At 41.1% G+C, this 27,576-nt stretch overlaps 1 protein-coding gene across 1 annotated transcript; it reads left to right on the forward strand.

Annotated features, from left to right (window-relative positions):
- Window positions 1-3,654: 3,654 nt before the first annotated feature.
- On the forward strand, window positions 3,655-27,421 carry LOC139463937 (puromycin-sensitive aminopeptidase-like). Its single transcript, XM_071245394.1, has 21 exons — window positions 3,655-4,107; window positions 4,804-4,879; window positions 6,130-6,206; window positions 8,136-8,261; window positions 9,692-9,799; window positions 10,448-10,645; window positions 11,769-11,865; window positions 13,017-13,165; window positions 13,432-13,596; window positions 14,163-14,267; window positions 15,135-15,290; window positions 16,423-16,504; window positions 17,507-17,643; window positions 19,333-19,467; window positions 19,714-19,933; window positions 20,353-20,495; window positions 21,395-21,451; window positions 22,012-22,119; window positions 24,371-24,520; window positions 25,771-25,818; window positions 26,396-27,421. Exons 1-21 carry the CDS (start codon window positions 3,730-3,732, stop codon window positions 26,528-26,530), a joined length of 2,850 nt encoding a protein of 949 aa, XP_071101495.1. The 5' UTR covers window positions 3,655-3,729; the 3' UTR covers window positions 26,531-27,421.
- Window positions 27,422-27,576: the final 155 nt, after the last annotated feature.

Raw genomic sequence — 27,576 nt, forward strand, 5'->3', positions numbered from 1 at the left:
TTGATTTTGATTGGTCAAAATAAGATTAAGATCGGGTAATCCATTCGACACCTCAGATTAACATGCCTTTTCACACACAAAAAAAACTGCGTATGAAAAAACGATATATCGATAGCATAAAACAATGACTGCCGGTAACCCATTCGAGCTATTTAAGAGCTTGGTTAATCTTTAGTTCGACACCGTCATCACAAGTATATAAGAGGTACCTGATCTATAGTTAGACTTCCTCAATAGACGGCGGTTGCAATGTTTACAACACGGTGACACCGCCACCACGGGTATATAAGAGGTGCATATTCAACAGTCGGACACCGCCATCACGGGTATATAAGAGGTGCATATTCAACAGTCGGACACCGCCATCACGGGTATATAAGAGGTGCATATTCAACAGTCGGACAACGCCATCACGGGTATATAAGAGGTGCATATTCAACAGTCGGACACCGCCATCACGGGTATATAAGAGGTGCATATTCAACAGTCGGACACCGCCATCACGGGTATATAAGAGGTGCATATTCAACAGTCGGACACCGCCATCACGGGTATATAAGAGGTGCATATTCAACAGTCGGACACCGCCATCACGGGTATATAAGAGGTGCATATTCAACAGTCGGACACCGCCATCACGGGTATATAAGAGGTGCATATTCAACAGTCGGACACCGCCATCACGGGTATATAAGAGGTGCATATTCAACAGTCGGACACCGCCATCACGGGTATATAAGAGGTGCATATTCAACAGTCGGACACCGCCATCACGGGTATATAAGAGGTGCATATTCAACAGTCGGACACCGCCATCACGGGTATATAAGAGGTGCATATTCAACAGTTGGACACTGCCATCACGGGTATATAAGAGGTACATAATCTACATTTAGACGCTGTTATAGACAGTGATAGTAATGCCTATCAAACAACTCAGTTATAGTGCTGGCAAACCATGAATAATAATCATGGTGATTCCGAGACTGAAACCTTGAAAAGCGGATCCTGTCGCTAATATAGGACGCAACTCTAAAGGGAGAAATGCGGTGCTCTAGATATCCTAAGGGACCATTTCAAAAGTTCGAAGTTAACTAAAAGACTCAATTCCTTAAGTTGTGAGACATGAACATCCCCCCCTCCAAAAAAACACAAAACAAACAACAACAAAAACAAACAAACAAAAAAACCAAAAAAAACCAAACAAACAACAACAAACCCCAAACAACAACAACAACAACACACACACAAAACAACAACAACAACAACAACAAAAACAAACAAAAACAACTTAATTCTGAAAATGAGTGAGTTGGGTTTAACGCCGCTTTTAACAGTATTCCAGTTATATCACGGCGTGTCAGCTTAATGTGGGAGGAAAGCCCGAAGCGATGCAGGTCTCAGACGTTTACCACTTCGGTGAAACCCACGAGCACGGGTATGGTGCTGACAAACCTAGAAACATAATCGGGGCGAACCGGGATTCGAACACACAATCATAGGTTTCTGGCGTGCCCAAGGGACGTAACTCTGCACAACGAATCGCGACGCCTTAGACGACAGGGCCCCCCGTGCCCCCTGTGTTCTGTAACATTGAAGGTTGTGCGTGTGCTTGTGTTCAGAAACTAGCGTACAATATTTAAAGATGAGGTGGTGTTTGGTTTGTCATTTTTTCTATGTCCCACTAAGCAATATTCCATCAATATGACGGAGGCCTGATAACAATCCAGGATGCACAAGACAAACCCGTGACTGATATTATGAGGTTACCATGACGTACAATCAACCAGACCATCTAGCCACAACATTCGATCCATCTTGTCGCCTCTTATACGACAACCGTGTCGCTGGAGAACTATTCTGATCCACACCGTGGATCAAATCGTTTAAAGCTCCGTGCATTTTTGAAAATTATAGACCTTTTCCTGTCGCATCATTTAATATCGATTAGTAGTGGAAGCGTACGTAAAATACTCATTGCCCCAAACAGTTATGCTTATGACCTACGAGGTGGGCGATTGAAGTGGCACAAATATATTTTTAATTTTGTTACCGGGGATGAAAACTACTGACAACATGGCAGCATCACCTTTAGTTGAGCTAAAACGACCTGAGTCGAGCCGGATAGGGTTTAACGTCACGTTCAAGATGCATACCGTATTTCCTCTATTAGACGTCGGACCTCTAATAGACGCCGGCCCCTAACAGAAGCCAGGTCAATTGTTCAGTGCCAAAAATAGAAGCCGTGCCTCTAATAGACGCCGGGTCGATCAATTCATTCAATTAATGACCCCTTTTCGGGACCTAAATTACATAATGAGGACTCCCTTTCTCTTCCGGGAACTCCACGTGTGTCGGAAAATATTAATACAAGCCGGGCCTCCAATAGACGCCGGGTCAAAGGCTTGTCCAAAATAAATAGAAGCCCGGGCGTCTAATAGAGGAAATACGGTACATGTTTACAGCGACGTGCTTGCAAGTGTGTATGCACGTGCGCTCGGCTCCTTGTACTGGTCCTGACCAATGCCGATTTTATAGTGCTGGCCCACTGAGATGCCATACCCCAGTTTAACTTGGGTACCCCACTCAGACACACCATATACTGACTCCGGGCCGACATGTCCTTGTTTTATTCCCTAAGGCAGGGAAAAAACAAGTACCATGTTTTAACGTATTTTGGTATGCCGCGGTGGGGATTGAACCATCGATCTTCAGCTCTCCAGGCATACGTATTTAAGACGACGTACTAACCTTGAAAGTTTAATCAAGGCTAGTATTAACGATCCAGTATTGCGTTCCACTTTTGTTTACAAATTATATTAAATTACATCCTCGATAAGCGAATTATATCTCCTTTCTATTATGATAAATATTTATGAGTTTAGACGAGGGATATATTACACTAAATGATTAAGGATGCACTGCGATAGCGACATGTGATCTAAAGACAAGGTCCGTTCATTTCACAACATAAATAATTGTATTTTGTTTGTTACCCCATTTCGGTTAGTGAGCAATTGTTTAAGTCGCATCAGCTTTTAATTAAATCCTGGCCTTGCTCAGTAACCCTGTCCTCTATTTCTCTTTCCTTTGGTATGAAATGCATTGTTGTATTCATGTATAAAAACACCATAAATAGATATCCTATTCTGATGAAAATGGACAGGCGTGGACTGTTGACCCCCCAAAACAAAACAACAACAACAAATAAATAAATAAATAAATAAATAAATAAATAAATAAATAAATAAATAAATAAATAAATAAATGTGTGCTGGGCTAATTACTAGATTATAAAGTTTGTCTGGGAGCGAATAATGTATTGTTAGCCAGCCCTGATTCGGTAGTTATATTGTTGTTTTGGATTAAGATATACGTTAAATAAATAACAAAACGACACGTGCATATGTAGCCTACGTTGGCACTGGTAATGAAACAAGTACTGGAGAGAGACTTCATGCTCCACGGTTCAAAATATTACAGTAATTAATTATATTTATTTTAAAAGGTGCGTCAATGCGGTAAACTGGCGTGTTGATATTACGTAAATGTTCATATTGTGGCAAGTCCAAAAGAAATACATTCTCACAAAAGATATGTTTTTGAGAAAACAGCATCCGGCAACCTCATTCTGACCTGACGCTACCACGTGCAGTGACATCTTTCACGCAGTCACGCTCGATACATGACAACATTAGCCTTGTCTCCCCTTGCCTACTGGAGACATTGATGCAGTCTGTGTCTGGTGGTCCTAGATTATTGTGGTCGTCTCTCCGTCGCGTAGCTGTCATTTTCAGAGAAGGTTTAGAACCAAATAGAAGATTGCATTTTGTGTATAGACAGACAAGATCCGAACGGCAGCATTTCCGGGTAGTCAAAACATCAACAGCGTTACATTTGCTACATACGTGTCGTCTTGCGACTTTCCTTACTCCAAAACTTGTCAGATCCGTGTCGACACTTTTGGCTAGGAATTTCAGCACCATGCCTGAAAAACGCGAGTTCAAACGTCTTCCAACCGATGTTGTTCCATCGAATTACAACATTCGTTTGAAACCAGATCTAGACGCATTTGTATTTCAGGGCCAGGAAGAAATAGATGTGGAGGTAATGAAAAAATATGTTTCTCATTGAAATATAAAAGTGAAAATGAAAGTAGAAATTGTGAAATTAAATGACTTAAAATTGATATGTACATAACTGTAAATAAAATAATATCATGGATCTGGTATATTTAAATGAATGAAGCCGATTGTGCCAAGGTATTATTATAATTGTCATGTATTCAGTTTCTTATTCAGCTTTAATTGTACCACACCTCTTCTTTTTTTACCATTTTGCTTATACCTTATAGGCCTACCACTTGGATTTGTGGAGGCAGGGCCGTAACCGGGGTAGAATTTGACTGGGTACACGACAGTGCTAACATATCGTCATATATTGTTTGAATATTGTGGAGTGTAGAATTAAACAACCAAATACAAAGCAACATGCAAACCTTGAAATATGAGAATAAATTGCAATGTAGCATGGGTTCAAAACAATCGTAGCCAGTTTAAGAATGACCTCCCTCATCATCCCCTTAACATTCCCCAGGGGGCACGGGTGGCCCACTTGTTTGAGGCTCCGCAGTTCACTGTGCACAGATGAGTCCCTTGGGCGCACCAAACCTTTGCCCATATCTTACTTTGTCCTTTAACTCGTTGAGGATGGCCCCAATTTGTTAGTTTTCTCAACGAACATCTATGCTTCCATGTCACACCTTGACAAGGGATAATAATGCAAGAAGTGAATATTTTCCAGGTGAAGACTTCGACAGACACAGTGACTGTCAATTCACTTGACATCACTATCAATGAAGTTACCTATGCAAGTGGAGGTGAGATATGAAAAGATGTGTAACTATTAGGACCGTTACAATTCAGTCGCGTATTCGGTGAATCAAACCTTATCCATTCATAATTGAATTCGTTATTCGTGGCCACTAGAATCGACTATTTATGAATATGCAATCATGTGCATTTACGTATCCTGTACCTAAAACATCCATAAGAACATATGATATGCATAGATTTCTTTAAAGACAACGCTCTTATAATATTTAATTTGACAGAAATGTGGTCACTGGTCATTGTAGCATTTGAGCAAGTACTAAGACTAAGTACCTGGTCAAGTGCAGTATATAAATGTATGATATAGAAAATTAACAAACCATGTCAAATAATTTATGTTAATGTTTCACTGAATATAACAAATAATACATCAACTGCTGACTTATTATTGTATTCGTTGATTAATATTCGTATTCATTACCATATATAATCATGATACGAATCATATTCGCCTCATAGTGTATTTGTTGCAGCCCTAGTAACTATGATAGTATTCTCAATTATCTTGTGAATTATCTCCATGCTGTTACGCTCCTCTCTTGCATACCTGCTGCCATGGCTTCATTTGTTAAGTGTCGTCATACCCTTAATCCCTTAATCAGTTATGTACAGAATTTCTAACATAGCATACTGATTAAGGCTGACTTTCAATATTAATCTTAGAAATCAATAATCATTAACTATATATCAATCAATTATAAATATATATCGGAGAAGTAGCTTTGAGTAAATATGCAAAAAGCATATTGTTGTAAGAGATGACTAACACAGGATCGGGTGGTCAGACCCGCTGACTCAGTTGATGCATGTCATCGTATTGCGTAGATCGATGCTCATGATGTCAGTCACAGGATTGTCTTGCCACACTTGATATTTACAGACCGCAGTCATATAGCTGGAATGATGCTGAGTGTGGCGTTAACCAAACAAAAGAGCACTGTTTTCGGTTTTCCGTGCAGGTCGGTTTCACCATAGTGGTAGAAATCTAGGACCTGCGTCAGTTTTGTCTTCCTTCTGCATTTAGCTGTCACATTGTGATTTACCCTAACTGAAATACTGTTCAAAACCGTATTAAACCCAACTCTCCTCTGGATTGCTTGGGGAGGCTTTGTTGACTGTCAGTACTGCATTCTTTGGATCTAAGTTTGAATCTGGTTTCAGGATCATTTTTGTGTGATGTTCATGAAATGTTCATGATGTTGAAATTCCATGTGTCTACCCCTACTCTCTCTCTCAGACAAGTCCCTGGCGGCCGAGGTGTCAGTGGACAAGGAAGAGGAGACCGCCACTTTCAAGTTCCCCTCACCCCTTCAGGTGAGTCTTCGTGTCTGTTGATCGTATTCATTCTCCTGCACAGTGTGGTGTAGTGGATAGAGCGTCGTCCAGGAGAGTGAAAAGTGGGTGGTTCGATCCCATAGCCTTGTCAAACCAAAAGTTGATAAAAGATAGAACTTGTTGTTACCCTGCCTGGTGCTCGTCATTAAGGGGATAAAATAAGAACTGGTCAGCTCGGAGTCAATATACTGTTTTCTGAGTGAGGTATCCATGTTAAACTGCAGCATGGTATCTCAGTGGGCTAGCAATATAAAATCGGTCAGGACAGCACTAGCAAATGAGTGAGTGAATATTATTTCTGGATTGATCAACAGGCAATATGTTTTAAGACCTCTTCAATGTTAATAAATTTAGAACCATTCTAAGTACAACACATTATGTGGGTATGATCAAATATATGCACCTTTTAAAACAAGCTGTAGTACATGTATATAAATGTTCATTAAATATTCTGAGGCTGACCATAACATTTTTTAAGTGTAAAATAGTCATAGCCAGATCCAGTTATTCTCCAGTCCAGTGTGTCTGATAAGTTTGAATCACTAAACAATACAGTATTGATTAAAAAGCCATTGGTGTAGAAATATTTATTTGATACAACTTGGGTGTATATATAATATGTTAATTGGGCACTGAAGTGTGCACATTCTTAAATGAAATATATACTGTGTTAGACATGTGTTATGAAGCAAGATATATCAATTGCAAGCTATATAAAACAAAAAGTACATTTAGTTATCTAAAACTGTGTGTGTGTGGCGGTTCTATTTTATTTTTTTTAAATTGGAACATTATTTACAGCATTGTAATTTATTATTAAGGGTTCGGGAGGGGGATGGGGTGATACAAGTTTAATGGTTCTATTTTTCTAAATAAAATTGTTAATTTGAACAGTATTTAGGCTCATTTATTATGAAGGGAGGATGGGGAGGGGTGGTGGTGCATGAAGTAATACATGACCAGTTCCTTAGACATTTTTTATTTTCATGATTTATGTTGTATCATTGGACCATATTTATTTATGAGAAATGTTAAAGACTTAGAAAAGTAAAGACAACACTCAACAGAAGAAAATCATCTTCCCGAGGCAAAGGAGTTAACTGACTATAAAAGTCCAGTTTCCACCCTTGCCGAACTAGGCTGGTATTATGGAGTTACATTTTGGCTGGACTAACGAGTCTATGCATAGTCCTATCAAAATCGTGCACCGAAATCGAAATCTGGTTCGTAAACTGTTGTGCAGATTTCGATCGACTACAGTATTTGCAAAGCATGTGCACCGCCAACTCGTTGTCAACAGATATTATTCCAAATCTTTTCATGTTTTTAATCAAGATGCTCACGTGATTTGATGTATTTCGCGATGTAAGACCCGTTTTATCACAATGTAGATCTTGATTATCAGTCAGATCGTCCTGACTGGGCGCCACCATTTTGTGTGAAGCAAACGCAAGTGATACGAGGGTTGAATCTGATTGGTCCATAGGAGAGGCTTAGAAGGGACATAACTGGTAATAGCCACTGGTGGCGCAACAATCGAGCCCAGTAATTCCAGCCTAGATCGGCAAGGGTGGAAACTGGACTTTAAAAGTGTTAACTCTGTGCCTTGGGAAGATGGAAGAAAATGAGAGAGAAAAGACAGCAAGACTGTGATCTTGGCAAGAGAAAAGTTTCAGTCCAAGTCTGAATTTCTGTGGCTAATTACTGCTTCAAACAGCATGTACTGCACGCATTGTTTGTATTTACAAATGCTGCCTGCAACTTTCAAGATGGACTAGTTTCATAATGTCTTACCATGCTTGTTGATCTCAGACACCGAACATATCAGTAAATCTTCTGATTGTTGACAATTTAGCTCACCCGGCCAGAAATATTTAATGTCATGACATGCTATTACACTGTTTGCAGCCAGGTAAAGGAGTGCTGAAGGTGAGCTACACAGGGGAGCTTAATGACAAGATGAAAGGCTTCTACCGAAGCAAGTACACCATGCCAGATGGGCAGGAGAGGTTTGGAGCTGTCACACAGTTTGAGGTAATCATTGATAACTCTTTTATGATACTCGTTTTTACTTTGTTGGAATACCTCTCTGCATGAAGTTCTGAGTAACATTCCATCATGTTAATAGGAGGTCATCAGTGTTCCTGCTTGCTTGTGAAACTGCCAGTCCACAAGGACTAGCAACTCTAAAAATTACCAGTCTCCACCATTTTGTGTTAGTCCCAACTTTCAACAAATAAAAAACGTATGAAAATTATTTGGTTTTAATTCGTTCAACATCCTGTTCAGTGCAAAGATGTCATCTCTGATGTAACTTAGTTAGATCTATACGTCATTCACTCAAGCTTCAGTCACAATTTTCTCTTCTTTTTTTTTATTATTTCGAGACGAACTCGCTACACATGAATATTTAACCTAGAAGTAGACAAGGGGAAACCCTGATGGTAACAGACAAGCTGCTTATATGAATATCACCGATGTTTTGTTCAACAACAAGGATTTATTAGGTACTTTATTTGCCGGTCCACAGGGACTGGCAGTCACATGAATTACTGGTCCAAGCCTAATTTTACCGGTAAAAAACTGGTAATTACCGGTAAACGGGAACACTGGGTCATGTCAAGGGAACACCAAGCAAAGTTTGACAACCCAATTTAATTGCAGGATATGTGGGTTCTTGAGCCAATTAGATGTCAGCTTTCTGAAATTCTTTAATTTCTTTGCCACTTTAATTCAGAAACTTTGATCTTAACTGAAGGAAACCCACAAACACTACAAATACTCCCTTTTGACTTCGGTGTTATGATGGTGTATAACGTATTTAGAGCCTTATTGCAGCTTGGTCTTTCTTATTTGAATTTGGAACAGCCCGTTAAGTTCATTTTTAAGACACAGAAATCAGATATGCTTCTCTGAATGCCTCACTCACTGGTTCTGAGAAATTAGAAATCTCTATGCTGAATAGAATGTTAACCTCACATGACCTATTGCGGGCCTCCTTATGTTAATAAGATTGAGGTTCAAACATTATTCCATCTTCTATTTTTGAATGCCGCACATTAAAAATACTCATTCCAGTAATTGACTATGGTAGCACACGGTTTGGGCTTTCGCTCACATTGAGATGACATGCTGAATATTAACTGAAATATCAAATCAGTGTTGAACACAACTCACTCGCCTGTAGTGTGATGACACTATGTTGAATACTGGCACATTGTACTGAGGCAGTATCCTGTAGTCTTTGCCAAACTGCCCAATAGTTGAGGTATCATAAGGACGAGTAGAAATTTGCCATTTTAAGGGATTTGCTATATGTTATCCTTTATAAGGACTAGTGGACAAAAAATGTTAGTTTATACCGCTGCTATGGTAGAGTGTATTTTTGCAGGTAAACCGTGTGTTGAATCGTGAAATGTGATGTGGTGTGTGAACTATGTAATATTTGGCAACAATTATTCCAGGCCACAGATGCTCGGCGGGCTTTCCCTGGCTGGGATGAGCCAGCAGTCAAGGCTTCATTCGACGTCACGCTTGTTGTGCCCAAGGAGAAAGTAGCTCTTAGCAATATGGTAAGATGGGTTTTGAAGTTAACAAGTATTGTATTTTCATCAAGCTACAATGCAAATGAACACATATCTTTTGATGAAGTAGCTGATATGTCATACTCTTTGAGCATACCTCTTTGAGCATGTTGAGGAAATGTTGCAGTATAAAGGTATGATTGTCATTGTCCCCTGTAACACATTTTACTGGGGGTATTAAAATGGACACTGTCCTTCCATCCTTGCAAGATGTCATTTCCAGGGGCAGATCTTGAAGACTGTACAATATTTATTCACCAAAGGTGGCACATAGATGGGTCAAGTGGTGAACTGGTACTTTTTGATAGTTGGGATTTTTTATAAATGTATTTTTTGAGTTTCCATAGCAACAAATTTGACTTAGACTGGAAATGATGCTAGTTCTCATTTCTGGAGCAGATCTTGAAAACCGTACAATATTTCTTCACCAAACTTGGCACATAGATAGGTCTTGTGGTAAACTGGTGCCTTTTCATGCCATTACATTTGACATGCAATCAATATAACAATATTGATGACTTTGTCCTCTTATTATTTTCCCCTAAAATTAAAAAAATCGAATCTTCCATGGACGTTTTTATTGAGCTCACATGCTCTACAGAGATAGCTTAGTGACACAATGTATTTGCCCTGCAGCCTGTCAAGTCTGACACCCCAGACAAGGACCCCAACTGGCGTGTGGTGGAGTATGACAGAACGCCAGTCATGTCAACATACCTCCTGGCCTTCATCGTGGGGGACTACGACTACGTGGAGGGCAAGGATGCGGATGGCGTCATTGTGAGAGTCTATACACCTATGGGCAAGAAGGAGCAGGGCAACTTTGCTCTTGATGTAGGTGGACAAGTTATAACATGGACTGGGAACTGAAACTACAGTACCAGCCAGTGTGCAAAATAGCCTCTTGCCTGCTTGCCTGTGGCTTGCAAAATATCCGTCAGGGTAAAGATTCTGAAATGTCCCACTTGGCTTCTGAAATTAAATGAGTTTTTTTATGCACACCTAAGTTGATTAAAAAAAGTTATCTCCCCTTTCTGTAGATCAATACAACCCTAAAAAATAAAAGAATATAATTTATGTCTGTAATGTTTTTATAAATGTTGCAAGATTAGAGTTGACCGCTTTCATCTAATTTGAGTGACTGTAGTACTATAGATAAATGTTTTTATTGGTTGTAATTTGTAGCTTATCCAATCATGTCCAATCACAAGCTGTGTTACCTAACTTTGACTTCCCATTTCAAACATTGTGTGGACGAAAAATAAACTCTCTCATTTTTAAGCTACTGAAATTTGAAACTGCCATTTTAAATTTTAAGGATAGCTATCCCACCTGGCCAGCAATATTTTGACTTTCACACACTGGTACTCACTATGCTAAGAATTAAAGATACACATTGTCCAAGTCTGTTTTTTAATTGTCTCTTGGTAAGGACCATAGACCAGAAACTGAAATGGCATGACTTGTGCCGAGATATTCATCCTTAAAGATTATATTCAATGGTCTGTGGTCTGTTTGGTCTAGGTGTAACTGTGTAATAAGTGTCATGTAAAATGGATATGTTGTCGTAGTTTGTAGTCATTTGACTATTACTATTAGACTGAAAAATATACCTATTACAATTTGAGTCGATTGACCTGAATCAATCTAGTTGATCCAGCCATTGTGACTGGCAATAGCCCTAAGTTTTGTCACCAAGAATGTCTGCTGTAGGGATAATTTAGTTCATTAATCAGGGATATGGCTTAGGGCCTGACTGAGTCCCAAATACTTAAGTGGATAATATCTACATGCCTTCCACACTCTTGTTTTTTGCAAAAAATGTTAAATATTCATATACAAGGCTAAGTGCATGCCACGTATGAATGTTGCTTGCATATTTGTCCTGGAGTAAGTCAGGGATCGCTTGATATGACAAATATGAAGTGATGCGTAATAAACACAAGATGTGTTTCAGGTTGCTGTGAAGACACTGCCGTTCTACAAAGATTACTTTGGCATTCCATACCCTCTACCAAAGATGGATCTGATAGCTATTGCAGATTTTGCTTCAGGTAAGTGAAATACTGACAACTCATTGCTTTGTTATTGTGATGGCATCTTACAGAGGGCATCATTTTTGCTTTCAAAATCTGAAATTTCACGGAGTCTCCTTTGCATAGGAAAGTAAGTTTGCCAAGATACAGCGGAAATTTTTATTCCTAACAGGCTCTAATGTGAGTGATTGGTGTTTAGTCCTGCAGGCAGTAACATGATGGTGATATCATGCCTTCCTGGATATGGCCAGTGGTTAATTACATAAAATGATTTTGTTTCTTTGTTGTTTAATGACGCACTCTGCAATATTCCAGCTATGAGCCAGGTTAATTAGAAGTTGTAATTACCCAATTTTGGTTCAAGTTTCCCCTTCTGACTAACAGGGCAACCTGAAATCTTTTTGGTCCTGGAAATCTGAGCTAGGTGACAAATCTGTGCCATTGACAAACTATACTACACAAAAGAAGTTACAGAACTCTTTGATTTTGTTCATATGACTATAGGGGTGGTGGGGTAGCCTAGTGGTTAAAGCGTTTGCTCGTATTGCTGAAGCCCTGGGTTCAATTTCCAACATGGGCACAATGTGTGAAGCCAATTTCTGGTGTGCCCCACTGTGATATTTCTGGAATATTTCTAGAAGGGATGTAAAACCATACTCTCACTCATGTGACTATAGTTGATTTGTCATGACAGATTAACTTTAGTGTATATTATAAAATTGGGTATTCTTGATCAATGAAAGTGTGACCTTGTATTTCATAAAGTTTTGTCCATCAGGTGCCATGGAGAACCGGGGCCTGGTGACGTACAGAGAGACGGCCCTGCTGGTAGATCCCGCCAACAGCTCGGCCAGGGTGAAGCAGTGGGTGGCCCGTGTTGTCCTCCATTGCCGTATGTTTGTTGTGTCCTACAGGTTCCATGGAGAACTGGGGTCTGGTGACGTACAGAGAGATCCTGCCAACAGCTCGGCCAGGGTGAAGCAGTGGGTGGCTCTTGTTGTCCTCCATTGCTATATGTTTGTTGTGTCTACAGGTGCCATGGAGAACTGGGGTCTGGTGACGTACAGAGAAACGGCCCTGCTGGTAGATCCCGCCAACACCTCGGCCAGGGTGAAGTAGTGGGTGGCTCTTGTTGTCCTCCATTGCTATATGTTTGTTGTGTCCTACAGGTGCCATGGAGAACTGGGGCCTGGTGACGTACAGAGAAACGGCCCTGCTGGTAGATCCCGCCAACACCTCGGCCAGGGTGAAGCAGTGGGTGGCCCTTGTTGTTGGACATGAACTGGCACATCAGTGGTTTGGCAACCTGGTCACAATGGTACGTGCAGCTAAAGGCTCATTGAAATGTCTTTGTTTGGAATACATCCAAATAGATTCTGAAAGGAGGCTTGGAAATATCTGCTGTATGTTCAGTGAATGCTGTCAGACCAGTGAAAGAAGTTCCTACCGTACCTATTTTATTTGCAGATTTATCAATATATGATCCCATCAAATACCATTTTTATCCTTGGGCTTTATACTGCCTATAAAGCTACCCATATGTTGATACTGGCTTGTGTTTGATTATCGTATTGATGTATGTAGGAATGGTGGACCAACTTGTGGCTGAATGAGGGTTTTGCGTCGTGGATCGAGTATCTGTGTGTGGACGAGTGTTTCCCAGAGTATGACATCTGGACACAGTTTGTCAACATGGATCTGGGCCGGGCTCTGGAGTTGGACGCCCTTCACACCAGTCACCCTATTGAGGTATGGGATAATAATGATAATAAAAACAACAAGTTCATTTCCATAGTGCCACACACGTTAAGTTCCGGGTTAGAATTGGTCTTCAGCAACTCATGCTTACCATAAAAGGCGACTATCCTTGTCGCAAGAGGCGACTAACGGGATCGGGTGGTCAGGCTTGCTGACTGGGTTGATGCATGTTATTGTATCCCAGTTGCGTAGATTGATGCTCATGATATAAAATCACTGGATTGTCTGCGATTATGTACAGACCGCCGTTATTTAGCTGGAATATTGCTCAATGCGGCATTAAACAACAAACGATTCTACACCCGATGGTATGCATATAGCATTACTTTACAATATTATTCCCCTGGTCTGTGGATCAGTGTGCACCAGAAGGATGGATGAAACTTGGTCTACAGATCAGTCTGGTAGTGACCTGGTGCCTTTTGATTATTTGGGACTTTGAAAAATACTCATCCGCATTATTTTTTTCTTCACTGAACTGAAGGTATCCAATGGCATTGAACCAAAAGTAGAGTATACGTTACTTAAGTAACTCTTGTTAATGTTGTAACTCGCAGGTCCCAGTGGGCCACCCAGCAGAGGTGGACGAGATCTTCGATGCCATCTCCTACAGCAAGGGAGCCTCTGTCATCAGGATGCTGCACGACTACCTGGGGGACGAGGTCAGTTGATGATGTTTATATGTCGGCGCCATGCCTGTGGGTTTCACCAAAGAGGAAGACATTTACCACATTGGCCTTTCCTCCTCCTATAGTGTATTGACAGGTCATGATATTACTTAAAAAATGTTCAAAACACAACTCATTTAATATTTTTTTTCTCCCAAGTCAGGATTCAGAGAAGTGAACAGTAATGGTGTTGACAAATGAAGATGAAACCTGCATTACAGTATTAAATGCTGCCACATTGATGTTGTTTCTCCGTCAGGAGTGATTAAAGTGTTTGCTTGTCAAGACAAAGTCCCGTATTCGATTCCTCGCATTGGTACAATGTGTGAAGCCATTTCTGGTGTCCCCTGCTGTGATATTGCTGGAATATTGTTAAAATCTCATCCTCATCCTAAAATCCTTCATCTCTGTGGGAGATTCTGGGTCCAAAATGGATTGGGTGGTCATTCTCAGTGACTTGATTGATTGTGTTTCATTGTTCCTCGACAGCATGGATCGTTGCTCACAATTTCAATCACATGGATTGTCTGGTCCAGACTCATTATTTACAGACTGTCATCATATAACTGGAATATTACTGAGTACGACATAAGATAACAAACACTCACTCTCTGTCCCCATGACTTCCACAAGGGCATGATAAGAACCTGATAGGTATTTCGAAATGGGGATCGGGTGGTTACTGCATTCCAAATGGGGATCAGTGGTTACAGTGTTAAGAATGTGGATCGGGTCGTTATAATGTCCTTGAAATGGGGATCAGGTAGTTGCAGTATTTGCGTTAAGGATCGGGTGGTTATAGTGTGTTAAAAATGAGATGGTTAGAGCATGTGATAACAAACAAACACTCACTGCCCTTAGGACTTCCGCAAGGGCATGAACAAGTACCTGACCCAGCACCAGTACAAGAACACTGTCACTGAGGACCTGTGGGCGTCCCTGGGTGAAGCCAGCGGCAAACCGGTGGCCAAGATGATGGACACCTGGACCAAACAGATGGGCTTCCCTGTCATCAAGGTGAGGAGAGGAGATCAGACAGACACAGACATCGCGTATCGGGTGGTTACAGTGTTTGAAATGGGGATCAGGTGGTTACAGTGTTTGAAATGGGGGATCAGGTGGTTACAGTGTTTGAAATGGGGATCAGGTGGTTACAGTGTTTGAAATGGGGATCAGGTGGTTACAGTGTTTGAAATGGGGATCAGGTGGTTACAGTGTTTGAAATGGGGATCAGGTGGTTACAGTGTTTGAAATGGGGATCAGGTGGTTACAGTGTTTAAAATGGGGATCAGGTGGTTACAGTGTTTGAAATGGGGATCAGGTGGTTACAGTGTTTAAAATGGGGATCAGGTGGTTACAGTGTTTGAAATGGGGGATCAGGTGGTTACAGTGTTTGAAATGGGGATCAGGTGGTTACAGTGTTTGAAATGGGGATCAGGTGGTTACAGTGTTTGAAATGGGGATCAGGTGGTTACAGTGTTTGAAATGGGGATCAGGTGGTTACAGTGTTTGAAATGGGGATCAGGTGGTTACAGTGTTTAAAATGGGGATCAGGTGGTTACAGTGTTTGAAATGGGGATCAGGTGGTTACAGTGTTTAAAATGGGGATCAGGTGGTTACAGTGTTTGAAATGGGGATCGGGTGGTTACAGTGTTTGAAATGGGGATCGGGTGGTTACAGTGTTTGAAATGGGGAATCAGGTGGTTACAGTGTTTGAAATGGGAATGGGTGGTTACAGTGTTAGAAATGGGGATCAGGTGGTTACAATGTTTGAAATGGGGATCAGGTGGTTACAGTGTTTGAAATGGGGATCAGGTGGTTACAGTGTTTGAAATGGGGATCAGGTGGTTACAGTGTTTGAAATGGGGAATCAGGTGGTTACAGTGTTTGAAATGGGAATGGGTGGTTACAGTGTTAGAAATGGGGATCAGGTGGTTACAATGTTTGAAATGGGGATCAGGTGGTTACAGTGTTTGAAATGGGGATCAGGTGGTTACAGTGTTTGAAATGGGGATTGGGTGGTTACAGTGTTTGAAATGGGGATCAGGCAATAATATGTGTCACTATGGAATCCAGCTCACTTTATTCTTTGTTTTGGTGGGGATTTAGTTTGTTCGTAATACTTATGATTGAGTTGTGTCATCTCCAGGTGAGTGAGAGACAGGATGGAGACAAGCGGATCCTCACCATCAGCCAGGAGAAGTTCTGTGCTGACGGTAAATTACCTGCAGGTAAGGTTAACTGTACACTTGATGTGATGAACGATTTACAGAACCATGCATGACCAAACAATAAAAGAATGTTCAATCTCTTTAAAATCAGATTACTCTCCGATACAATACATCTCGGCGTGAAGATATGACAACATTTCAATAGAAGGTCTGGTGTACTTTATAATGTAAATAAGTGTTCGAAATTAAGCATGAAAGTCATGGGTCCTTGTCAAAGCCCTTGTCAAAGCCCTTGGTTTAAGCTGAGTAGGTCCCCAGATTTAAATACTTCATGAACAAACCTACATTTCAAGTACTGTTCTTGGTACGATTGAACGAGGCATATTTGATTCCTGTATCAAGAAAAGAAACTAGAATGATTTGTTCCAAAATTTAGATGAATAAAAGTGTAACATCGTACAAATGAGGTTGTAAAGAAATGAAGATGAATCGTTATAGCAATCTTAAATCTGTGTGGCTAAAGAACCCATGTGTCCTTCACTTACATTGGGTGCTCAAAGTATGCACAGGTTTCATGTGACACGACCTATTGAAATGTCGTCAGACCTTCATGCAGAGGGGTGTCCTGAAAAGATCTGATGTTGATGAGGTTGAATAATTCTTCAGATGATGGTGATCAAATGCACAGAATAGGATGACCCAACACCTAAAGGAGGGAACGATAGAAGTGGAAACTATTTACTTTTTAATGTTCTATTTTGTTTCAACCAATGCTCGCATATTTGTTCATGACAAATTTGTTCATGACAAATATGTCAACAATAATAACATAATACAGTAGTTTACTTGCCTAATTGCCTTAATTCCAATGCTTTAGAAACCAAATGAATTTAAGACAAAGAAAAGCTAGTGGGGACCTAGGTTACTGTACTGCTGGTCGGGCTGATGTTGTGGAGATAATGTCAGCCAGTGGTGTGTATAGGGTGTTTGTTTTTTCCTGTCGGTCGTTGCCCATGTGTATTTGGCGTGTATATTACTGTGAGTGGACCTCCGTGTTGACAGAGGACAAGTCCAGCTGGTTAGTGCCCATCAGCTTCTCCACCGCCGGCAGCCCTTCCACCCCTGTCAAGACCATCATGCTGGAGGGACAGAGTTCAGAGGTCACACTGGACAATGTCAAGGCTGGAGAGTGGGTCAAGGTCAGCATGCCTTTTAAGCCCCAAAATAATGTATATTAAGTTCAGTGAATTTGTGAACTATGTTTGTCGCAATCTCATTAAAATCAGGTCTTAGTTTTCAACCGCTAAACAAAGATCTGAGGACATCCCATTACGGGTCACGCCAGACCGACCTTGCGCGAACTTTGACCGATCAATGGAATGACCAATCAGAAGGCAGCTCTCTCGTGCTTTACGGCTCTGATTTCAAATTGGTGAATCGCTTCGAAACATATTTTGACAAATTCTCGATTACAAATTTGAAACCTGCACAAAAGAACATTTTGGAATAGCAAATAAATGGTCTAGATTGTATGAATTCAGTTGTTAAACCCGTAACTATCGTTCGGAATAAAGTTTTCGAGGCTGCATGATTAGAAACACAGGTGGGCCGAATAGTACATCAGTGGTATCAAGATGATAGATTGATGGTACATAGGTGGTATATATGGGTGGTACATTGATGCTACGAATGGTACAGTGAGTGAATGAGTATGGTTTTACGCCGCTTTTAGCAATATTCCAGCAATATCATGGCGGGGGACACCAGAAATGGGCTTCACACATTGTACCCATGTGAGGAATCGAACCCGGGTCTTCGGCGTGACGAGCGAACGCTTTAACCACCAGGCTACCCGACCGCCCCTCGAATGGTACAGAGGTAATACATAGATATATGAAGGTGGTTTCTCCACCACTACAGTGAATGTGTAAAGAGTTAAGTTCACCGATGGCAAATATGTTGTTCATAGAACATGGGTGGTTCATGGATGATACACACCCGTTAAGATCCAGGTAGAAAATAGGTCTGCAGTAACCCAGGATATGCTTGTCACAAGAGGCAACTAACAAGATTGGGTGGTCAGGCTCCCTGACTTGGTTGATGCCTGTCATCACAGAAGGTACATAGATGGTACATAGATGTCATGCAAATGGTACATGGGTGGTACATCAATGATACACAGATGGTACATTGGTGGAACACAGATGATACACATGGTACATAGGTGGTCCACAGATGGTACATAGGTGGTCCACAGATGATACATGGGTTGAACACAGATGGTACATGGGTGGAACACAGATGGTACATGGGTGGAACACATATGGTACACAGGTGGTACATAGGTGGTCCACAGATGGTACATGGGTTGAACACAGATGGTACATGGGTGGAACACATGGTACACAGATGGTACACAGGTGGTACACAGATGGTATATGGGTTGAACACAGATGGTTCATGGGTGGAACACATATGGTACACAGGTGGTACATAGGTGGTACATGGGTTGAACACAGATGGTACATGGGTGGAACACATATGGTACACAGGTGGTACACAGATGGTACATGGGTTGAACACATATGGTACATGGGTGGAACACATATGGTACACAGGTGGTCCACAGTTGGTATATGGGTGGTCCACAGATGATACATGGGTTGAACACAGATGGTACATGGGGGGAACACAGATGGTACATGGGTTGAACACAGATGGTACATGGGTGGAACACATGGTACACAGATGGTACACAGGTGGTACACAGATGGTATATGGGTTGAACACAGATGGTACATGGGTGGAACACATATGGTACACAGGTGGTACATAGATGGTACATAGATGGTACACAGGTGGTACATGGGTGGTTTCGCTTGTGACAGGTCAACACCAACACAGTGGGTGTCTACAGAGTCCAGTACACCACAGAGATGCTGGCGGCGTTGATCCCGGCCGTCAAGGACCGATCCCTCCCTCCAAGAGACAGACTCGGACTACAGAATGACCTCTTTGCACTGGTCAGTATAAATACAATCCTGGAAAAGGCTTGGTTCTCTACCAATAATACAAGAAGCTTCCATGCACAACGAAGAAAACATTTTATTCTTCAATCCGTTTCTTAAACAGCTATATGACTTTAAATACTTCAATGCTACAAGTTGATATATTTATTATCTGAAATGATGAGGATGGGGCCTTAATGATAACTGCATTGGTACAAGTAGATTCAAGTATGTCTTCATTATTGGTGTTCATTCTATCAGGCCCGAGCTGGTATGGCAGCTTCAGAGGACGTGTTGAAGGTGGCCGAAGCATTCATTAACGAAGACAACTACACCGTGTGGAACGACCTTGCCCTTAACCTGTCCAGCATGGCTGTCCTCCTCCAGTACACGGACTGCTACGACCTCTACAAGGCCTTCGCCCGCGACCTCTTCTCCCAGGTGGCCCAGACAGTGGGCTGGGACAAGAAGGAGGGGGAAAGTATGTCATGCCAGTGATTGAAATCTTCTTAAAACACCATCTTCTGGTTTCATTGTGGCGTAAAACGATATTCATTCATTCTGGTTTGATTGTGTATTAGCTATTGTTTTATTACAGCACCCTGTGAAGATACGGGGTAGAATTGGTCTTCAGCAACTCATGCTTGTCGTGAGAGGCGACTAACAGGATTGGGTGGTCAGGCTCGCTGACTAGGTTGATGCATGTCATCATATCCGAATTGGGTAGATTGATGCTCATGATGTCATTCCCTGGATTGTCTGGTCCAGACATGATTATTTACAGACTGCCATATACAGCTGGAATATTGCTGAGTGTGGCGTTAAGCAGCAAACTTGCCTGGGTGGATAGAGGAAATTTGCAAGCCAATTGGTAATGTCATTCCTTGATTCCTATCTCAGGCCAGCTGACTGCTATGTTGCGAGATCTCATTCTGACCAAGATGGGTCGCTATGGTGATGAACCGACTGTAGCAGAGGCCAGGAAGAGGTTTGAGAGTCACTACAAGGGAGATAATGTCATCTCACCTGATCTCAGGGCTCCGGTGAGTGTTTTGGGAGGAATCACTTTTTTGGGTTTGTTTGATAAAAATGTTAAAATGTCAACAAGATCATGATTTGGAGGGATAATTGCAGCATTTATTCTCTGGATATGCAATGTTGGGACATTGAACTGTAACATATTGCTTAGGGAATAAGCATTGCAGATGGAGACTGTTTGCTTGGTTCATATCATTTATAAACGTTGTTACGATTGGCTTGGGTAAAGGTCTCTTTCTGCATGTGAGAAAATCAAGAAATTAGCTGAAGTGTCAAACAATTTGAGGGTCCATGAATTGGGAGATCGGCATGCTGAACAGGAAGTGAATGAGTTTCGATGACAACTCTTCTGTCACAATGGGGTTTACATTGTTTCCAAGAGAAATTTAGCTACTTTTTGACCAAAGTAGAAAATTGTGAATAAAGTTCAATGTCAGCTATAGTGAATAGTGCAGAGGTATCATGTGGAAAAATGGAAAGTTTGGATGGGTATCAGGTTTTATGCTACTATTCCAGTCAACTAGACGTGCAGATGCTATTAACACTAGACTAGACCTGTGGATTCTGAGATAGCACATAAACGAGTTCTGAAGGTGTTTGGTGGAGTGGTCCCTATATTTTATCTTCCTAATCCCCAATAGTGGATGCAGGTTGCAAGAGTCCACTAAATGTGTAGGTGACAAGGGACCTGGATCTTGCTACCAACTTCAGCCTTGTCTGCTCCTGGGCCCTGTTTAACAAACTGACGATTGTAGCTCCTCTGCTTTAACATAGAATTGTGACAGTCGTATCACTGAGATTAAAGATCAGGATGATAAAGCTGTAATATCACTGACTGATTTGAAAAACCATGTTCACTCACCTGTTCAAATAATATGGAGATATTATATTTCTTGCTCTTCAGGTGTTCATCACAGTCTTGTCTCAAGGCAAAAGTGAAGACTTCGACAAGATGTTGGAGGTAAGCTACTCCAATACATTTGGCATCATTAGCGTTAGCTGTCCGTTGTCGGTTAATGAATGAATGAAAGGTAAGAAGAGACGTAAACAGTAGCTTATTTGTCCAAGAAATTAAGTTTGCCTGTCTTTAAGGTATGCTGAGGGCTAGAAGAATGTAAGGATTTTTGGGGAATTTCTGAAGTTTGCGGGCTAAACTTCCCCCCGTGATCAACATGCATATCTATGACTGTGTCTGATGTGTGTTGACTGTCTGTGTGTGATGTGTGTTGACATTGTGTGTCTGATGTGTGTTGACATTGTGTGTGATGTGTATTGACACTATCTGTGTGATGTGTGTTGACACTGTCTGTGTGTGATGTGTGTTGACACTGTCTGTGTGTGATGTGTGTCTGATGTGTGTTGACACTATCTGTGTCTGATGTGTGTCTGATGTGTGTTGACACTATCTGTGTCTGATGTGTGTTGACACTGTGTGTGATGTGTGTCTGATGTGTGTTGACACTATCTGTGTCTGATGTGTGTTGACACTTTGTCTGATGTGTTATTTGTGTCTCTGTTCAGCTCTACGACAAGGCTGACATGCAGGAGGAGAAGAGTCGTATTGGGCGAGCTCTTGGTGCAGTGAAAGACGAGGAGTTGATAAAGCGAGTCCACGAGTTTGCTATGACTGTGAGTAGATCTCTATGTAGGGAAGCTATGAGTAACTGTTAAGGTACAGGGAATCAGATTGATATATTCATGACTAAAATGTAAACAACATTTATAACAATGAGCCTGCATTCATGGATGAAAACACTGATTCCTTCATATACCGCTGCCATTGGGGCCAAGATCCTGACCCTGCATTCTTGGAATAAGCGCTGTACAGATATTCATTATGATGGCAGTGCATGGAATGTAATTATTTCACAGTGGCATGTGACATGAATCTATGTAACCTTGACCTCCTTATGGTCCTTGGGTCCATGGATATCTCGGGACAGTTTCTGAGCTTGCATTTTCACAATCTCCCAATGCATGAACAACGTCTAGTGTAGAGTTTGTTGCACCTTGATTTTCCGTTTCTTCTGCAGTCCCCCGTTTTCCTGCGTCTAAAATGCACGGTCTTGAAGGTTTTTTTCTTCTTTAAGCCATCCACGTAAGATCCCTGCCGAAATTCCAGTTGATTGGCTAACACTATCTTGTGGTTCACCATCTTCCTGTTCCTGAGGCAAGGGCGTTAACTGACTACAAAAGTCAAGTTTCCACCCCAGGCTCGATTGTAGTGCCACCAGTGGTTATTATGAGTTACGTCCCTTCTATGTCCCTCCTACTGACCAATCAGATTCCACCTCTAAAATCACTTGCAATTGCTTCAGTCAAAATGTCAGCGCCCAGTCAAGATGATCTGATCGATGATCAAGACCTATATTGTAATAAAATGGACCATTTGAGCACCTTAATTAAAAACATGAATAAAATATCTGTCGACGCGCTGTTGGCAGTATACATGCTCTGAAAATCCTTCACTCGACCGAAATCTGCTTGTCAAAATCCATGTTGTTTTCAAAGCAGATATCTAGTTCATTTCGCGATTTTGATTGGACAAGGGTGGACTAGTTCGGCAAGGGTGGAAACTGGACTTTTATCGTCAATTAACTCCCTTGCCTTGGGAAGATGGTGTTTCACCTTCTCTCACTGGCCTCACAACCTGCAATTTGTCTTTAATACTGTACGTTTGTCACTTACAATTACTCTCAGTGGTTGCTATGATTCAAATGGTAAAGACTAACAAACTAAGATTATTTTGTACCCTTCCTAATTCCGCTATTTAATCAATGAAGTTTCAATTGGTTTTGAGATCTCTGGCTACTCAAGTCCGGATTATATGCCGAATTAAATACTGGAAGACTTTGTTTTTGTTGTTGTAAAACACGTGGTCGAATTTAATCTCATCAGTTTACTGGTCACATTCTTTGTATTAACACGCTTTTTAGGGAAATCTCCATGGATTTTTGGGAGCCAAGGGCTACCAGAGCTCCAGATAAGCTTTTGGTGTTGTGGGTATTTTACCCATACATTTTAAAATCATTGGGTATCAGTAATTCTACCTGCGTATTCAAATTTCTGTTACCCACTAGTTTTTACACATATGGGTATTTAAGTTAAATATTTAAAAACACTATTCATCTAGTCCCTGCACACTGGTGTCGTGTGGGTTCGAGAGCTTTATAGGACTCAAAAATACCACGATACTTGCACAAGAAAGTGTGATGGCAAATGATCATGATGTAACTGTCATCGTGGAGTTTGGCAAGGTTGACGGAATGGCCCTTTATAATTTCAAAATAAGTTGCTGATTTGCTAATCGAATACGCAGGGTTACTTCACAATATTTTGATGATACGCACAAGTTTTATTTTTGTAGCGTATCTGTAATGTTCGTTGCGTATTTGATACGCTTGGATTATATTTTACTGTGTATTTCTGCATTTCTGATGCGTATTTCACGCAGATACGCAGCTTATCTGGAGCTCTGGCTACCCTGCGCTCCATCCAGGCTAGTGGTACATTGAGGAGCGTTATGTAGAGGAATCACTGTATTAGAGGTGTAACGATACGAAGGGGTTGTGATATGATACGTACCTCGATACAGTACTTCTGTTTCACAAGTTGATATTCTTTCTTTTTGAAGGTGAATCTGTATCATTTGTTATTAATTTTCACAGATCAAAGATGGTATATTGTAGGGCAGAAACATATTGGGAGAGGTCACTGTGTTATGCTATATATAGCCAACTGGAAAATACAAGAGTATCTGCGTCAGATGGTTGTTGGACAGTTTCTGTTATTATTCACTATCCCCCACCGTGATATTGCTTGAATATTGCTAAAAGCAGCGTAAACCATACTCACTTACTATATTTATTCATGTCTCCAGGACAAAGTCCGTGCTCAGGACACAGTGTTTGTGCTAGCTGGGGCCACTGGCTCAGCCAAGGGGAGAGAACTCACTTGGAACTTTGTGAAAGAGAATTGGAAAGAAATGTATGAGAGATATCACAGCTTCCTGTTGGCCAGGCTTGTGAAGGTGAGTGAGATTTGAAGCAATGGGACCATATGTCTGCATCATACATGATACTCATCAACATCCCCTCACGTTGGATGTCCATGCGTGGAGATTCCGGGTTAGAATAGCAACCTATGCTAGATGATTCAATGGATCCGTATCCCAGACTCGGTGGTGTGGTTGACTGCATGTCATTGTATCGCAGCTGTTCATGATGTCAATCACTGTATTGCCTGGTCTGATTTGCCTTGATTGCCTGATTATTTACAGACCGCCATCGTATAGCTGGAATATTGCTGAGCACGGCTTTTACAACAAACAAAACAACCCATTGGGTTCCTGAGGCAGAAGAGGTCCATATTAGGAATTAATGGTTACAGCTTGTGTGAGCCTAACTGACTGTGTGTCATTGTTGGTTGGTTGGTTGGTTTGTTGTTTAACGCCGGCGGTCTGTAAATAATCGAGTCTGGACCAGACAATCCAGTGATTGACATCATGAGCATCGATCCACGCAATTGGGATCGATGACATGCATCAACCAAGTCAGCGAGCCTGACCACCCGATCCTGTTAGTCACCTTTTACGACAAGCATAGTCGCCTTTTATGCCAAGCATGGGTTGCTGAAGACCTATTTTACCCAGGATCTTCACGGGTCGTGTGTCATTGTACCCTGATGGTGTGGATCGATATTCATGCTTTCAGTCACTTGTTTTCCTGACTCAGTTTTTGTTTTGTTTGTTTGTTGTTAAACACCTCACTCCGTAATATTCCTGCTATATGACAGCAGTCTGTAATTAATCGAGTCGGCCCAGACAATCCAGTGATTGACATCATGATCATCGATCATCGATCCAGTGATTGACATCATGATCATCGATCCCCACAATGGGGATCAATGACATGCATCAGCGAGCATCAGCATCAGCAAGTCAGCGAGCCTAATCCTGTTAGTCAACTCTTATGCAAGCATGGGTTGCTGAAGACCTATTCTAACCTGGATCTTCACGGATTGACTCAGTCTTGATTAGGATGAGATGGTAATGTGACTTAACCTCCTAGCGCCTCACAGGAAGCTTGGATTGTATACTCTCCGTGAATTTGCGCAAGTGCAATTCTCCTTCTGAAATTCTGAAGTGGGATAATCATTATTGCCTGATCATTTTGTTTTCCACTAAAGTAAATTTTCTATGAATATTTCCTACTACAACATAGCTATGCTGTTCCTGTTCACAGAAGGCTTTTAGGGAAACTGACAATCTATCTGTTTCAGTCATCCACAGAAAACTTTGCTACAGAGGAAATGGCCCAGGCAGTTGAGGTAGGTACACAAACTGAGTGAGTGAGTGAGTGAGTGAGTGAGTGAGTGAGTGAGGTCTTATGACGCTTTTAGCAATATTCCAGCAATATCACCCCGGACACCACAAATGGGCTTCACACATTGTACCCATGTCGGGAATCGAACCCTGGTCTTCGGCGTGACGAGCAAACGCTTTAACCACTAGGCTACCCGACTGCCCCCACAAACTGAATGAATTACTTACATCACGTATATAGAGTAGATAAAGTAGATTGCTCACCTTGCAGTCAGTGTTCACTTGTCACATCAAAGGTCTGGGTTTGCCTACACACAAGGGTACAATGTGCGAAGCCCATTTTTCTATGATGAATGCTTAATATGATATGATCTATGAAAAGATGGAATTTTGTATTTAAATTATGAAAATACAATCTCTTCCTCAATCCATGCAAATGATATGCCAGTTGAAGAAAACAGAATCACAAGGACTATAATTTAACAACACTGGTAAGGGGGGTCATTATTTAGCCTTACAGTGTCTGATGATCCAAATTGTAATTTGGGTTGGCAGCTAATGTTTCATGTGCTATTCTTGCAGGAATTCTTCAAGGCCAACCCCGCCCCGGCTGCAGAAAGGACAGTGCAGCAGTCCCTGGAGAACATCAGACTCAATGCAAGATGGATGAAAGAATCGGCAGACAAAGTTTGCCAGTTTTTAAAAAGCAGAAAATAAAATCTTGTCATGTTTCCAGATTGTGATAAATAATTGTTCCTATTTTATGGAAAAACAGCAAAACAATTTTTACTTTATGTATGAATCTGTTGGTAAGTTAAAAGATATTTTTTGACATATTTTTCATGTATTTTGTTTTTGCAATTTAGCAACTAGTCTCAGGCCTTTAAGTTTGCTGACTTCAATTTTGACTCTAGATAGCTAATTTATTGTTGGGGCCAGACCACCATCGATCAGCTTTATTAGACTATTGTACAATTCCATCCAGTCGTTCATATTGCAAATACCTCTACAGGTACATGCTGAAATATATATGTGACAATCCATGAGAATCAAGATTTTGTAACAACTTCAGGTACGTGCAGGTAACCACAAGAAGCGATGATGAAATACACCAATGCATAAATTGTGAAAAGAATGGACTAACAATGGACTAACTGTCCCTGATTATGTTTGATAGCTGGATATTGGAAATTAAAACTGAAAAAAACAATTTCATTATGAAATCCATTCAGATGAAATTGATTTTGCATGATTGTATTTCTACTTGTATTGATGCATTATTTGTACAGCATTACTTGTACAGGGTTATTACATGATGGAGAGAGCAAAATGCATGGGTTATCTAAACTTACATTTGTTTATTTAGCGTGCATTGTCTTTAAAGGTCAAAGTAATCTTGAGAGTTAAAATCATAGCTGTCATTCTGTGAATGAAATTATTTCCTTATTGTTTTGGGGGGCACGGGTGGCCCAGTCGTCTGAGGTGCTGCGATTCGCTGTGCCGAGTTGCGTCCCTTGGGCATGCCAGAAACCTATGATTGTTGGTTCGAATCCCAGTTCGCCCTGAATCCATTTCTTTGTTTGTCAGCACCATACCCGTGCTTGTGGGTTTCACCTGCATCACTTCGGGCTTTTCACCCACGTTAAGCTGACACACCGTGATATAAGTGGAATACTGTTAAAAGCGACTTTAAATCCAACTCACTCACTCACTCCTTATTGTTTTTAGAAAAAATTCCCTGTAAAAGTTACATTTAAGTTTTA

The sequence above is a fragment of the Haliotis cracherodii genome, unplaced genomic scaffold, assembly GCF_022045235.1.
Source record: "Haliotis cracherodii isolate W230 unplaced genomic scaffold, xgHalCrac1.p SCAF_16, whole genome shotgun sequence".
Lineage (NCBI taxonomy): Eukaryota > Metazoa > Mollusca > Gastropoda > Lepetellida > Haliotidae > Haliotis > Haliotis cracherodii.

Excerpts from the sequence above, each read along its gene's own strand:
- LOC139463937 (XM_071245394.1), top strand. The coding sequence starts at position 3,730 with ATGCAGTCTGTGTCTGGTGGTCCTAGATTATTGTGGTCGTCTCTCCGT. Across the intron at positions 9,800-10,447 it reads AAGTAGCTCTTAGCAATATG|CCTGTCAAGTCTGACACCCC; the intron begins GTAAGATGGGTT and ends TTTGCCCTGCAG. Across the intron at positions 20,496-21,394 it reads CACCTGATCTCAGGGCTCCG|GTGTTCATCACAGTCTTGTC; the intron begins GTGAGTGTTTTG and ends CTTGCTCTTCAG.